This window comes from Geotrypetes seraphini, chromosome 11 (assembly GCF_902459505.1).
Source record: "Geotrypetes seraphini chromosome 11, aGeoSer1.1, whole genome shotgun sequence".
Taxonomy (NCBI): domain Eukaryota; kingdom Metazoa; phylum Chordata; class Amphibia; order Gymnophiona; family Dermophiidae; genus Geotrypetes; species Geotrypetes seraphini.
The window spans coordinates 58,306,805-58,322,029 of NC_047094.1; the positions used below are offsets into that span (position 1 = coordinate 58,306,805).

Sequence of the window (15,225 nt, forward strand, 5' to 3'; positions counted from 1 at the left end):
GTTGTTCTTTTCTGGGCTTGGTGTGGGGGACTCCGGACTGGGGGGGGAGGGTTGGGGGGAGGATAGTTTCATATAACTTGTTTTTGGAGCACTGCTTATCTGGCTGAATCATTGTACATGTGATTTAATTGTTGGCTCTAATAAAAATAATTTCAACATAAAATTGTAGGTAATCTGTCTAGTGGTTGGAATGATGAGCATGTTTTGCTGGAGTAAGCCATGAAAAGAGAGTGGACGGAGCCGGCCGAGTGACTAAGTTTTCAACTCCTGCACAGACTCCCATGTGAGAGTAGGCAAAGCTGCATATTTAAATAAACGCAATGCTATAGGATCGTCCCCAGGTTCTAAAGTTTCTGAGGGATCCGAAGATCCAGCATATAGCACCGGACTCCCAGTCACAGGAAGCGTTGTACCAGAAAACAAGGAGTCTGCAAGCTGATTAAAATCTTCAGCAGTATCTCTCAGGCCGGAGTCAGCCAGCCGTAGAACAGCGGCTGACTATGAAGAGGCTGCACTGAAAGAAGTAATGCCAGACACAAACAAGTCTGCAGCAGAATGGGAATGCACAAGAGAAGAACAGCTACATTTAAATACCTTCTACATATATTTCGTGAAATTTGGAAAAGCCTCCGGACTCTGGGGCAGATAGTCACTCTTTGGTGACTGCACCTTATGTTTCTTGGGTTGTGGAAGGTCAGCGTCCTATAGTGCAGAACCTTCAACCCTGCTGATTCTCAACAGACAGAAGGCCGCCCCAATGGGCTAACCAAGCATCTTGTCCCCTGTTCAGTCAGGGGATAGGCTAAGCTTTGCACTGCCGCCCCTCCCAGCTGTGCCACTCGGCATATGGTGCAAGGATGCTCCTGAGGTGCTAAATATGTGCAATCCTAGCAAGAATTCACAATAGGAGAGCCCAAGGACTCCATTCCAACATGCTTTGAGGCAAAAATTGCAGTTTTGGAAGTGCAGGGAACTTTTTTGAAAAACAGATTACTAAAAATTCGAGATGGCCACCACTAAGAAATTCATGCCAAAAAAAGCACAGTTATTCCATGGAGCGGGATTATTTTTATCCTCTTCCATCTTTGTATTTTCTTCATGCCCCTCTGTCCAACTTGCCGAGTCCCTGTAAACGGAGTATTCTTTTCCGGTCTTTGTGGATAGCGTGGCACCAGACTCTTCGGTTGTGAAATCAGGATTCCCATATTAGTGTACTCTTGCCTTTGGTAGGGAACTTAGCTTTCCCTCCGGGTGTGGGCCCGTCCATTTTTGGTCGCTGGTGGGCTAGGGGAGTGGAGCAGTTACGGAATGTTCTGCAGGCTGATGGGACCCTTATTTCTTGCAATGCTTTGGAGAGGAAGGGGGTTCCGGGGCTTGGCCTTCCTTTTGCTTATTATCAACTCAGGCATTATGTGGGCTCTCTCCCAGGGAGCTCCCTAGGGGGGGACTTTGGGATCCATCTCTGTGCTTTTTTGACAGCTGATCAAGACACTAGAGTCTCGATTTCATACTTTGATAGCCAGATTATGGCTCTTCGCCCCCCCTAGGGTTTTTCCTGGGGTTTTGGACGCTTGGCAGCGTGACTTGGGCAGGCACTTGGAGGGCACTTTTTTGTTAAAGTATTGAAAAGTACAGCTGGACTGGTCTATAGTGCTGAATTATGAGAATGTCACTATCGCACAGTCCTGCGGGCCTATGTTTCCCAAAGTCAGGCTTACTATATGGGCTGTATTGGCACTCAACTCTGTGTCTGTTGTTCTGTGGAGGTTAACTCACTTTCATGGTATCTGGAGTTGTGAGGGGATTCAGGCCTTTTGGAAGGCGCTGGCTTCCTTCTTACAGGACCTATTGCAGGTTCCCATGCCTGTATTGGTGCTTCCTGTTATTTGCTCATTTTTCTATATTCTTTGTGTACACTTCTTCAGAAAAACTGTTTCTTAGTAAATGTTTCATTTTGGGGAAGAAATGTATCTTATGTTGTTGACTCTCCTCTGAGCCCCCTTCCTTTTGGCTTTGGAGGAATCGACTTCATGAACTTATGGGCTGGGAGGCCAGTTTGACCTGCTCTTCTCGTCGCCGGAGCAGAGACTTTGTCAACATACTCCATACTTGAATATTTTGTCCCCTGCGAGTCGTAGCCATATCCTGAATAGACTCCAGATGTAATTGAGTATATCTGTTTGACGTCTCTCCTCCCCCCATTTGGGTGTTGTAGTATATTTTTCTTGGAGGAGGTGGGAGGGAAGGGGTGAGGGTGGGGTTCCGTCTGAGGGGTAAGGGTGTTGATCTGGATCGTGGAGGACATCGGAGTCCAGTCCTCCGCGGTAGCTGGTTGTTACTGTAAGCCTTGTTTTCTGCTATTGTCATACCTGCTGTTGTCACTGCTCAATAAAAAGATTTAAATATAAAAGCACAGTTACTTACGTAACAGGTATCTTCCAGGGACAGCAGGCAGATATTCTCAACATATGGATGACGTCAACCACGGAGCCCCGATGTGGACAGCTTCACAAGCAGACTTGCTTGAAGAACTTTTGGAAAGATCGCGACTGCCGCACCGCACATGCACGAGTGCCTTCTCGCCCGACGTAGGGCACACGTCTCCTCAGTTCAAATAGGTAGTTAAGAAGCCAACCAGGGGAGGTGGGTGGGTTGTGAGAATATCTGCCTGCTGTCCCTGGATAACACCTGTTATGGTAAGTAACTGTGCTTTATCCTAGGACAAGCAGGCAGCATATTCTCAACATATGGGTGACCTCCAAGCTAACCAGAGTGGAATGGTGGGAGTGTTGGCAATTCAGGAGAATAAATTTTGTAATACTGCCTGGCCAAAGTGGCCATCCCATCTGGAAAAAGAATCCAGATAATAATGAGAGATGAATGTATGAACCGAGGACCAAATAGCAGCTTTGCAGATTTACTCAATAGGAGTAGATCTATGGAAAGCTACAGATGCTGCCATGGCTCTAACTTTATGGGCTATGACTCGACCCTCTAGATGCAGTCCAGCCTGAGCATAACAGAATGAGATGGAAGCAGCCAACCAGTTGGAGATGGTTCACTTTGACATTGGATGTCCCAACGTGTCTGGATCGAAAGAGATAAAAAGTTGAGAAGATCTGTGTGGCTTAGTCCTTTGTAAGTAGAAAGCTACAGCACGCTTGCAGTCCAAAGTATGAAGAGCTGTTTCTCCAGGGTGAGAATGAGGTTTTGGGAAAAAACACTGGAAGAACAATGGATTGATTTAGATGAAATTCTGAAACAACTTTCGGTAAGAATTTTGGATGAGTATGGAGGACCACCTTGTCATGATAGAATACTGTGAAAGGAGGGTCCACTACTAAAGCTTGTAGTTCACTGACTGCGAGAGGACCTGAGAGCAATGAGAAAAACCTCTTTCCAAGTGAGATATTTCAGATGAGCCGTAGACATTGGTTCAAATGGAGGCTTCATCAATTTGGCAAGAACCACACTGAGGTCCCAAACCACTGGAGGCAGTTTGAGAGGTGGTTTGACATTGAAAAGTCCTTTCATAAAACTGGAAACCACAGGATGAGCAGAGTGGGGTTTCCCTTTGAATGGCTGATAGAAAGCAGCAATTGCACTGAGATGGACTCGAATGGATAGTGATTTGAGGCCTGATTGAGATAAGTGAAACAGGTAATCCAGAACTGAAGGCAAGGAGGTAGATTGAGGCTCTTTGTGATGAAGAGTGCATCAAGCAGAAAACTGAGTACATTGCCTGGTGGAAGGTTTTCTGGAAGCTTCTAAAATGTCTGCTACAGATTGAGAGAACTGTAGGTTAGCAGTTACGTTGAAAGATACCAAGCTGTCAGGTGCAGAGACTGCAGGTTGGGATGAAGCAGAGATGGAAAAGCTTGTAGAAGTAGTGGCTCCCTGCTGCTGAGTTGAAGTAGAAGGGAGAACCAAGATTGTCTGAGCCACCGAGGAGCTATCAAAATCATGGTGGCATGCTTATGTTTGAGTTTGACAAGTGTCTTGAGAATTAGAGGAAACGCATACAGAAACTTGTTCGCACATTCCAAAAAAAAAAAAAAAGCCTTCTGCCTCCAGGCGGTGAGGAGAGTATATCCTGGAGCAAAACTGAGGCAGTTTGTTGTTGTGGGGAGATGCAAAAAGATCTACTTGGGGAGTCCCTCACTGAGAAAAAATGTGATTGAGAGGCAACGAATTGAGTGTCCATTCATGAGGCTGTAGAAGACGACTCAATTTGTCCGCCAATGTTTTTCTCTCCTTGAATGTAGACGGCTTTCAGAAAGATGTTGTGAAAAATTGCCATTGCCAAATCTTCTGAGCTTCTTTACACAGAGGAAGAGATCCTGTTCCTCCCTGCTTGCTGACATAGTACATGAATACTTGATTGTCTGTATGAATGAGGACTACTTGATCGTGAAGAAGATGTTGAAAAGCTTTGAGAGCATTGAAAATCGCTCTGAGTTCCAACAGATTTATGTGACACTGACAATCTGTGCTGGACCAATGCCCTTGAGTACGGAGACAATCGAGATGAGCCCCCCAAGCGTAGGTCGAGGAATCTGTCATGAGAACCTTCTGATGAGGGGGCATTTGAAACAGTAAACCTCTGGAGAGATTGGAAGAAAGCATCCACCAGTGGAGAGACTGTTTGAACGAAGGAGTCAGTGCAATGTGCTGAGAGAGAGGATCTGCCTGCGCAAATTGAAAAGCCAGGGTCCACTGAGGAATTCTGAGGTGAAGTCTGGCAAACGGTGTCTGCTTGTGAAGCTGTCCACATCAGGGCTCCATGGGGTTGATGTCACCCATATGTTGAGAATATGCTGCCTGCTTGTCCTGGGATAATCATGGTATTTTTTACATATAGGAAGTCATAAAAATGGCAATTTTAGCATTTTTCAGGTGGGGAACACAGGGGGGACATGCAGAACCCTTCAAAATTGCCAAATTCAGGATCCCCCAATCTACCTCAGGCTGTGACAGCCTTACTCATTATAACCTGTGCTGAAATTGTGCTGCAGCCTGCCTCAACCCTCTTAAAGTAGCTGGAATCAGAGAATTGCTACCTTATGCTGGGAATGTCTCTTTGACCCTGATCTTCTGGCTGCTAGTCAGACACGGTGCCTGACCGTACCTTCACCCTTGCGAATTGATGGTCACACCCAGGAAAGGGTGGAGGCGAAAAATGCAGCCAACATCCTGCGAGACACCGCTGAGTCTCCTAGGTAAGTCTAACAACATGCACTTGAACCTCTGTTCAGCAGTAGGAGGAAAAATGCAGGAACAGCCCCAAGCTCCTAAGAAATCAATGCAGGATGGCTAACAGGTACCCCACTGGGATCAGACTGTCAGCTGCAGACCAAATTCTGTTTGTTCCCAATGCAGGCAGCTCTGAGTACAAAGAAAGTCTGAAAAGGGGACAAAAGCACAGAATAAAATATGAAAAATGGAAGAGCAGAACAGAAACACTCCTTCAGGCATGGAGGAAAAAACTGCAGGTGGGGCTAGAGATCCCATTGAAGTATAAGAGTCACAGAACAAATCTGGAGTGGATTCCTTCTGCATATGGCATACACTCATTGAGATACAATGCACTTGTTTAGAATGTCTCACCTATTGCACTAGACTAGACAATTTGTAAACCTCTAATACATCTAATAAATTTAACAGATAGTCTCTTGATAATAGATTCAAGATTCAAGTCTCTTGATAATAGATTCTTGATAACAGACATTCAAGAATTAATCTTACCAGAAACAGTTAGTCTGATCTTCAATAGCACCTATCCATATAGAAGCAGCTACCATTCAAAAAAAATGCCTTATCTGTGATTTTTCAGAAGCATTATACCGTTACTGCCACTGAAAAATCAAATATCACCACAACACTATCCAGACAGTGCTAGACACAGTGTGAAGCAATCTGCCCAACTGTAAAGATAACTGGTGATATTCAGTTGTTTAAAATAATTAATTTTGAATAGGAAAACACTGTCCTAAAATAAAGAGATTAGGTTCTTATCTTGATAATATATTTTCCAGTAGATAATAATAATAATTTTATTCTTATATTCCGCCAAAGCCATGATAGTTTGAGGCGGTTTACAACAAGAAGTGCTGGACAACCAGCGAAGTGGTTACAATATAGAGATATAGAATATAAGCCATGATGTTTTGAGGCAGTTTACAACGAAAGATGCTGGACAAACAGCGAGGTGGTCACAATACAAAGTCATCGAATACAAGCTTACAGAGTGGAAGAAGTTGAAAGTTATAAAATTCTTAGGTTACAAATCGATTAAACAAATTCATTTTTACAGATTTTCTAAAATTGAGGTAGGATGAGGAATGCGTGATAATGTTACCCAGCCAATTGTTCCATTTGCCTGCCTGGAAGTCGAGAGTTCTGTCCAGGAATCTTTTGTAGTGGCAGGCCTTTATTGTCGGATAGGTGAACAGATGATTTCTACTTGTTGGCCTAATAGAACAATAAAGATTAAATTGAGAAACCAGGTATGAGGGGGCCAGACCAAATATTGATTTATAACAAAGACAGTAAAATTTAAACAGAACTCGTGCTTCCAGGGGCAGCCAATGAAGTTTTTGATAATAGGGACTTATGTGTTCCCATTTCTTCAGCCCAAAAATCAGTCGAACCGCCGTATTTTGAATAGCTCTGAGTCTTAGAATGGTTTTTTTGAAGGATCCCAAGTAAATGATGTTGCAATAATTGAGCATGCTTAAGATGGAAGATTGAACCAATAAGCGGAATGATGCTGCATCAAAGTATTTTCTGATGGTTCTGAGTTTCCATAGTATCAAGAAGCATTTTCTAACCAATAAATCAGTGTGAACATTTAGAGTAAGGTGAAGGTCCAGAGTCATTCCCAGAATTTTTATGGAATGGTCAATAGGGAAGACCTGACCATTTAAGAAGATCGATGAGTTTTTAATTTTATCGTTTGGGCTTGCCAGGAAAAATTTGTTTTTGTCTGAGTTAAGTTTCAATTTGAATTTGGTCATCCATAATTCAATTTGCTTTAGAATGGATGATAGTTGGTTCTTTGTCTCAGAAGTCAGGGTGGTAAGGGGAATAACTATTGTGATATCGTCTGCAAAGATATAAAATTTAACTTTTAAGCTTTGCAGTAAGTTCCCCAATGAGGCAAGGTAAATGTTGAACAATGTCAGGGATAGAGGAAAGCCCTGAGAGACTCTGCAAGAGTTTACCCAGCTGCAGGAGTTTATTGTCATTATAGACTTGATATGATCGATTACTTAAAAAACCCTGAAACCATTGCCTGAAAGACCAATTGGCTCCAAACAGTCAATCAGAATAGCATGACCGACCAAATCGAAGGCACTACTTAAGTCTAATTGCAGGACTAGTGCACTTCAGTTTGTACCAAAGCTAATGACAGTCCTAGGAGACAGGAGGAGGAGGAGGGGTACAGGCAATTCTCCAAAACCAAGTGTCTGATCTGCTCAGATGAGTTTTTAAAACAGTCACTGAATGAACAAATGTCTATAAAACATTAACAAGTCTCTGAGAAGAACAATGAATAAAAGAAAATATAAGTTAAACAAGAATATAACAGCCAGAACATTTATGGAGCTCAACCATTCCTCCCTTATCATCAGATACACAGACTATTCATAATATAATAGTCTATCAGGAAAATCCTAGCTGTGGAGATGACCATTAAGTTTGAGTCAGAAAGAAGGCATATCAGATAAATTGTTGGGGGGGGGGGGGATTCAGCATACAATCCCTTTTACTGGAAAAGATTTCATCAAGGTGAGAACCTAATATCTTTTTCCAGTGCAATAGGGGATTGGTATGCTGAACCATGGGGATGTACCTATGCAGATCCCAAAGTGTAGGGTAGGAAAGATGAGCCTACACGTAATACTGTGCTGCTATGTCCTCCCTGTAGAATTTGGTGAAAGTATAACGGAAAGACCAGGTCGTTGATCTAAAAATCTCCTTGGGAGAAACTGCCGTAGATTCTGCCCAAGAGGAGGCCATTCCTCTTGTTGAATTCACCTTCAACAAAATAGACGGCTGTTTGCCACAACCAATGTATTCACAGAATTCAGTCAAACCTCAGTTTGCGAGTGTTTTGCAAGACGAGCAAAACATTCTCGCAAATATTGTCTCGCAAACCGAGTGTTGACTCGATTTGCGAGCACCCCCCGATAACTGGCATCGCTCCCCCTCCGCTCACACAGGCCCCCCCGCGCGAAGAACTTCAAACTTACCCCCCCCTCCCATCTGGCACTAGCACGCAGCCCACAGGAGGTGCCGGTGCCGCTTGAAGAAGTTCCTGCCTCTGCTGGGCCTTGAGCATGCATCTGCGCAACCTCAAAGCCATCTAGTTCTCCCTCTCGCCAAGATTCACTCCCACTTCTGTGATCCTAAAGAACAGCTCTCTGCATGACAGGGCCTGCAATTCTGAGACACTTGTGGCAGAAGTAATTGTTACCAAGAAAACTGCTTTGACTGTCAGATCCATCAGGGAGGCCTATTGTAAGGGCTCATACGGGGCTCTGCTGAATCCCTGTAAAACTGTATTAAAGTTCCATTATAGAAACAGGTCTCAAATTGGAGGCCATAGTCTTAGGGTGCTCTTCAGGAATCTATGTCCAGGTGTGCCACTAGCAAAGCTCTCTTCTCTCTGGTCCAGAAGCACGAGAGTCCTGCTACTTGAAATCTAAGGGAGGTCACTGCTGAACCCTTGTCAAATCCCTCCTGGAGGAACGCCAGTATCGACAAGATGAGGGCATTGCCCAGCTCTAATCTTTCTCTGCTGCAGTAGCATTGAAATGTCTCCCATTCCTTAGCATCTGATGAAACCATCATCAGCTTTTTGGCTCGAAGTAGAGCAGCAATGACTATTTCTGAGTATTGTTTTTAGACTAGCACTGTGTGCTCAAGAACCATGACATAAGACCAAAGTGTTCTGGATCTTCTAGGGTAGTGCTCCTCAACTCGGTCCTGGAGTACCCCCTTGCCAGTTAGGTTTTCAAGATATCCACAATGAATATGCATCAACTTGATTTGCATATACTGCCCCCCCCCCCCATTATATGCAAATTTCTTTCATGAATATTCATTGTGGATATCCTGAAAGCCAGACTGGCAAGGGGGGTACTCCAGGACCAAGTTGAGAAATGCTGTTCTAGGGCAATTAGCCTCTGCGAAAGTAAGCCTGGTTGTAATGAGATCTGCTTACACCTCAGATAGTCAAACACAATTTTCAAGACTCTCCCCCTCCCCAATTTTATCTATAGGCAGTGACAGCCTGTACTTACAGACCATATGCTAGGGAAATGGTGCTACAGCTTGCTGCAGTTCCTTTAAAGTTTAGTAGGATCTGGAAGGATTCTCTGCCTCAAGCTGCCAATCAGCTGCTATGCTGAGATCTTTGGGCTGCCAGTCAGACCTTAGTTGGACTGATCCTCAACCCTCCCCATCTGCCCTATGCAGTACAAAAGGGAGAGAAGCAAAGTCGCAGGCAGCACCATGAGTGCCTGTAAAAGATTCAGGGATTTACCAAAGGCTGTAGTTGTCCCCCTAGGCAGCAGGGGGCAGTAGACCAATCTGTGAAAACTATATGTCCCAGAAGGCCCTGATTTGGCAGCAGCGCTGAGTCAGAGGAGCAGGACTCACAGGTAGAGGAGTACTTCTGCCCCAAGTTAGATTCATTATGGAGAGGTCCAAGAGAGAGTAAAGAGACCAGAGGAAAGGAAGGTTCTGACCTAATACTAAACTGTTCCCAAACCCTGCCAGCTGAGGTAAGCCACTGTGTGTGGAATCATGAACTTATTTCCAGGGTCTAGATAGAACCAGCCCTACCTGAAAGAGACAAGGCTGCTCACCATATGTTTGGGGTGTGGAAGCTGCTAGCAAAAAAATAACTGTTTTTGTTCCTGTAACTCAGAACCTTAATTCTATTTTCTGTTGGTTAAAAGTATAACCATTCCCTGTACCTGTGACAATAAACACTTTCTGTTCACTTGCAAAGCGTGTCTAGAGTTATTTGGCAAGACTCTCTCCTACAGCACTTTTTCTCCCCTGTTACAGTGCCCTGAAGGATGCTATTAATGCCTAACAGCCTGCGCTCAAGCTCCTGACCAAGGAAGCGAGCAAGTGCTGAGGGCCCGGAACCCTAAGCTCCATAAATCTTCAGCAGGCTGGATGCACAGGTCCCCAAAGGATACACCTGCCAGCTGCAGACTAAAGTCTGCTCCTCTCCAAGAAGGCACAGCATTCCTTGAATTTGCATTAAAAAACTACAAACCAAAAAACTGCAAAATAATAGAGAGATAATTGGAACAGATCAGAACGACACCTTCATGCTCGTCTGCAAAAGGAAGAGCTGAAGGGGGCAGCAGAGACCGGGGGAGGAAGAGGAGTAACTGAAAAGCTTTGATTGACATCTTCTGTAGTATGCTCGTGAGCACGAATGAAAAACTCTATGGTTCAGCATACCACATTGCACAGGAAAACACTTAGCTATATGGATGGCAGCTGAATACTGCTGCTATATGTATGGTTCAGTGAACAAACATATTTTCAGGACTGGTGAATATAAGTTGGCCCTATTATCAAGAGGACTACCATGTAGAGCAGTAGATTTGAGGGTAGGGGAGAAGTAGTACTGTACTGGCACAGCCATCAAGACAGACAAGGAATATTTCAAAAGCAGTATCAGTAAGGCATTGAACTTTTGAGCACCAAGGCTCACACATACTTGTACATTGAGCACTTGCTGTGTTGGAGGGGACAGTATGCAGCATGCCTTGAGAGTCCATGAGTGCTAAAAAGCCCCTTTGTCATATTGCATTTGTTTCCAATATAGGCTTGGGCAGAGGACAGATGTAGAATGGGAGCAGCACAGGGGGAATGGAAGAGGGAGATGCTGAACATTTGATGGAGACAAGACAGGGGAGCTGCTGGATACCGGGGGGTGGTGTCAGGAGGGAAAGGTAGATAAGATGCTGAACTATGGTACTTATGAGGTAGAGGTGGGGGGAGGGGGTGCATTGCTGAAGGTTTACCTAAGGCAGGGGTACCCATACCTTTTGGGCTTGCGAGCTACTTTTAAAATGACCAAGTCAAAATGATTTACCAATAGTGAAATTAAAAAAAAAACAACACAAAGCACACTGAAAGGCAGAGAAAATATTAATTATCATTCATATTCCGGGGTTTTTTTCAAAGAGGTCACGGCAGATGACTCTATGCAATGTTACCTCAGTAACAACCATACAAAAATAGATAAATATACTCCCTCCCTTTTTACTGAACCACACTAGCAGTTTTTAGCACAGGGAGTTGCGCTGAATGCCCCGCGCTGCTCTCAATGCTCATAGGTTCCCTGCGCTAAAAAAACGCTATTGTGGTTTAGTAAAAGGGAGCCATAGTGCAAAATATAGACAGCAGATATAAATTCTCAAAACGGACACATTTTGATCACTAAATTGAAAATAAAATCATTTTTCCTACCTTTGTTGTTTGGTGATTTCATGAGTCTCTGGTTTCACTTTCTTCTTCTGACTGTGCATCCAATCTTTCTTCCCATCTTTCAGCCTCTTGTATGTTTCCTCTCCTCCAGACCTCATTCTCTCCCCCAACTTTTTCTTTCTGTTTCCTTGCCTCCCTTTCTTTCTATCTCCCTGTTCCCCCTTCTTTCTGTCTCCCTGCCTGTCCCCTTTCTTTCCTTCTCCCTCCCCTCCCCCCAAGCCACTCGGTTTACCGCCATCAGGGAACAGCCCCCAAGCCACCGCCGCCCCAATCTCTCCCTGCAAAAGCGTTGTGCTGACCAGCATTCCGCTCCCTGACGTCAATTCTGACGTAGGAGAGGAAGTTCCAGGCCAACCAGGCATTTCTCCCCATTCCATCCAGCCTGAGCCCCATCTCTCCTTGATCCAGCATTTCCCTTCTGTGTCTGTCAGAATTACCATTCCACCTATTTTCCAGCATCACCCTTCTTTGTGTCCATCTCACCTATATCCTTATCTCACCACTTTTTCAGAATCTTCTTTTGTCTCTGTCCTTGTCTTTACCCCATGTTCTCCATTTGCCCTTTCAATGTCTTTATCTCCCCCCCCCTTTTTCACCATTACTTCTATGTCTCTATTTCTCCTCCTCTTCATGTCCCCTCTGTATCTCTATCCTTATTCAGTAGGTCCTGCTTACCCTTTCTCTTCTTTGTGTCACTATCTCCATTTTCAGCTTTTCGCCCTTTTCTTGTAGCCAGAATTTTTCCACCCTCCCTCCACTCCGGCCCAGCCCGATATGAAATATTTCCTTTTGTTTCACACCCCTCTCTCTTTCTCTCTCTCGTTCTCCTCCCTCACCCACGAGTCCTGCATCTGGCCATCTCCCTTCCACCTGCATCCAGCCACACAGCCTGCCCTGCAGCTCTCTTCAGCAACTCGTCAGCAACGGTGATCAAGACAGGCTGCCGACATCGAGGCCTTCCCTCTGCGAGTCCCGCTTTTGTAGAAAAAGGAAGTTGAAACAAGCGGGACTTGCAGAGGGTAGGCCCCAACGTCAGAAGCTTGTGTCGATCGCTGCTGCTGAGTTGCCGAAGAGAGCCGCGGAGCAGGGGGTGTGGCTGGATGCAGGTAGAAGGGAGAGGGCCAGATAGGAAGGCTGTAGAAGCTCCGGAGCATGACACCGACCCCAGCCAGGATGATTTCTTTTTCAGGCTGCCGCTGCCGCCACCGCTCTCCCCCCCCCCCACACCGAAACGACAAAAACAGACTAAACTGGATGCCTGGTGTCTGTGTCTTTGACGTCAGGGAGAGAAAGGCTGATCGGCCGGTAGATTGGGACGGCAACACGAGTCTATCACAGGATGGGCTCCGCGATCGACTCACGTTGCCTTCCCAATCTACCGGTCGATCACGATCGACGTATTGGGCACCCCTGACCTAAGGCATCAGATACCCTTGTGCTAGCCCTGTTTAAAAACAAACCCTCCCCCCCCCAAAAAAAAAACTCCACACCGACCATGGAGTTTACATATTGACACAATTATTTGTTAAGGGTATTGCTCACAAACATGAAAGCCAATTTGTCAATAGCTAATTGTCATTTCTCTACTGCAGCTCTAATTTAGAAAGGTAAGCCCTACCGTGCAGGCTCTAAAAAATAACTTTTAACACCATATCACAAAAAAGTACATCTAACACCTCTCTAAAACAAACCAAGTTATGATAAGAAGAACTAAATTAAACTTACTTTTAGCACTGAATTTGTTTTCTTTACGAGTTCTACCAGTTTTCTTCAAGCAATTGTCACATACAAAGCTGAGGAAAAAAATAGTGGCTTAGTACAAGGTACAAAATAGATATATATTTTCTTCAGTGTTGCTATTGATATAATTTACTGGTAAGTCTTTTTAGATGGAGTGCTTCACATAGAGGCAGTATACTTTTGGACTTGGTGGTAGCACTCCTTATCGATGCAACAAATAGAACAATATCCAAACGCAAACAAGTCATTCAATAGAATTTATCTGAAACACTCACCACTCAGCCACTAAGATCCGTATCAAGCTTCAAGAGATTAAAAGCAAGCTAAAATTAGCTTTGTATTTCAGATAAAAAGTAAGACTTGAGGATGTAATTTAAATAACCATTTTCCCACATAAAACAGAACTGTACAAGTATGTGCATAATGCCATTTCACATGCACTTTTCATTCATCATGATGAACAGAACAGTTGCTGAGAGTATAACTGGGGCAGACTTTGAATTTATATTCCATAGGTATGTAAATGTGTACATGTAGCTTGAATGGTGTAATTTTCAAAATGGAACTGTGTGTGTACTTTCCCTTGAAAACTCATGCAACTTATGCACCCACTTGCTACAAAAACTGGAGGCCCAATACAAACATTCCCCTCAAAATATAAATCATCGGTCCTGATTTTAATCCAAAAACTTGTACTATATTAGTATAATTTCTCAAACATTTCCTGCGCCAAAATGCCGAATTACAAGTGTAAATAGGAACTTAAAATATCAGATTACATTTAAAAGTAGGGGCTAGATGCACAAAAGATAGTGACTTGATCGCTGTTGGCCGATTTTCTGACTGATTCTCCTACAGCGATCCCATGTACTATCAAGTTGAAGCAGCCTCCTGTCACTACTGTTAGGGCTTCTGTGTTGTTGTTTTTAAATCAACAAACAAAAAAGAAAACTGCAGAGATGATGTACAAGATGCCAAGTCTTTAATCAAAAAAACAATATTTTGAACAATAAACAATTTGTTTCCAAAAATATGGTCCAATTGGGTGAAAAGATGGGACCAGATAAACCACTCCTTCCCTCAGGGGTCCTAAAGGTATTAAACCCACTTTCTAGGGAACCATACGGATTACAACTAGATAAAAAATAATTTGGTAGACTAAAAAACAAGTATAGTTAGCTCCTTCACAGTGCACAATCTGTCCCATTTTTTTTTTTTTAAACCACGCCATGCCCTGACACCCTGCACTGACACCCCGTGCCACCGTACAACCCCCCAACCCTCCCCCAAAATGGCAGGAGGGATGCCTACTCCCTCCTGCCACCAGAGACCCTTCCCCCAACATCCACTCCCCTGTACCTTTAGTTGGGAGCAGGAGGGTTGCTCAGTACCTCCTACTCAATAGCCGCATCAACAATTCTGGGCCTTAGGCCACTCCCCGGTGCATCATGTGATGCATGGTGAGGGGCCTAAGGCCCTGATTGGATCAGACACCTTAGGCCCCTCCCCTTGGGAAGAATCTTAGGCATCTGAGCCAATCAGGGACTTCTTTAGGTTCCCTCTGTATCCCGGACACAAGGGGGAGCCTAAGGAAGCCCCTGATTGGCTCCCTCTGTATCCCGGATTCTGGGCCTTAGGCCCCTCCCCTGTGCATCTGTACGGGGAGGAGCCTAAGTCCCTTATTGGCTCAGATGCCTCAGGCCCCTCCCTGAGGCCTGAGCCAATCGTCCCTGTGCATCACATAATGCACTGGGGAGGATCCTAAGGCCCAGAATTATCGATGTGGCCTTAGAGCAGGAGATACTGAGCAACCCTCTTGCTCCCAACTAAAGGTACAGGGGAGGGGATGTTGGGGGGGGGGACCTCTGGTGACAGGAGGGAGTAGGCATCCCTCCTGCCATTTTGCATGGGGGGGGTGAGTCATGGGGGCCTCCAGTGGCAGGAGGGAGTAAGCATCCCTCC

The 15,225-nt window shown here is 44.7% G+C and overlaps 1 protein-coding gene across 8 annotated transcripts in view; it reads right to left on the bottom strand.

Annotated features, from left to right (window-relative positions):
* CREBBP (CREB binding protein) overlaps positions 1-15,225 on the bottom strand; it is a 676,455-nt gene that overhangs the window by 179,821 nt on the left and 481,409 nt on the right. For all 8 annotated transcript variants that reach the window (XM_033962544.1, XM_033962542.1, XM_033962548.1 and 5 more), the window contains one exon: positions 13,249-13,316. In XM_033962544.1, coding sequence (XP_033818435.1) covers positions 13,249-13,316 — 68 coding nt within the window. The remainder of the gene's footprint in view (positions 1-13,248; positions 13,317-15,225) is intronic.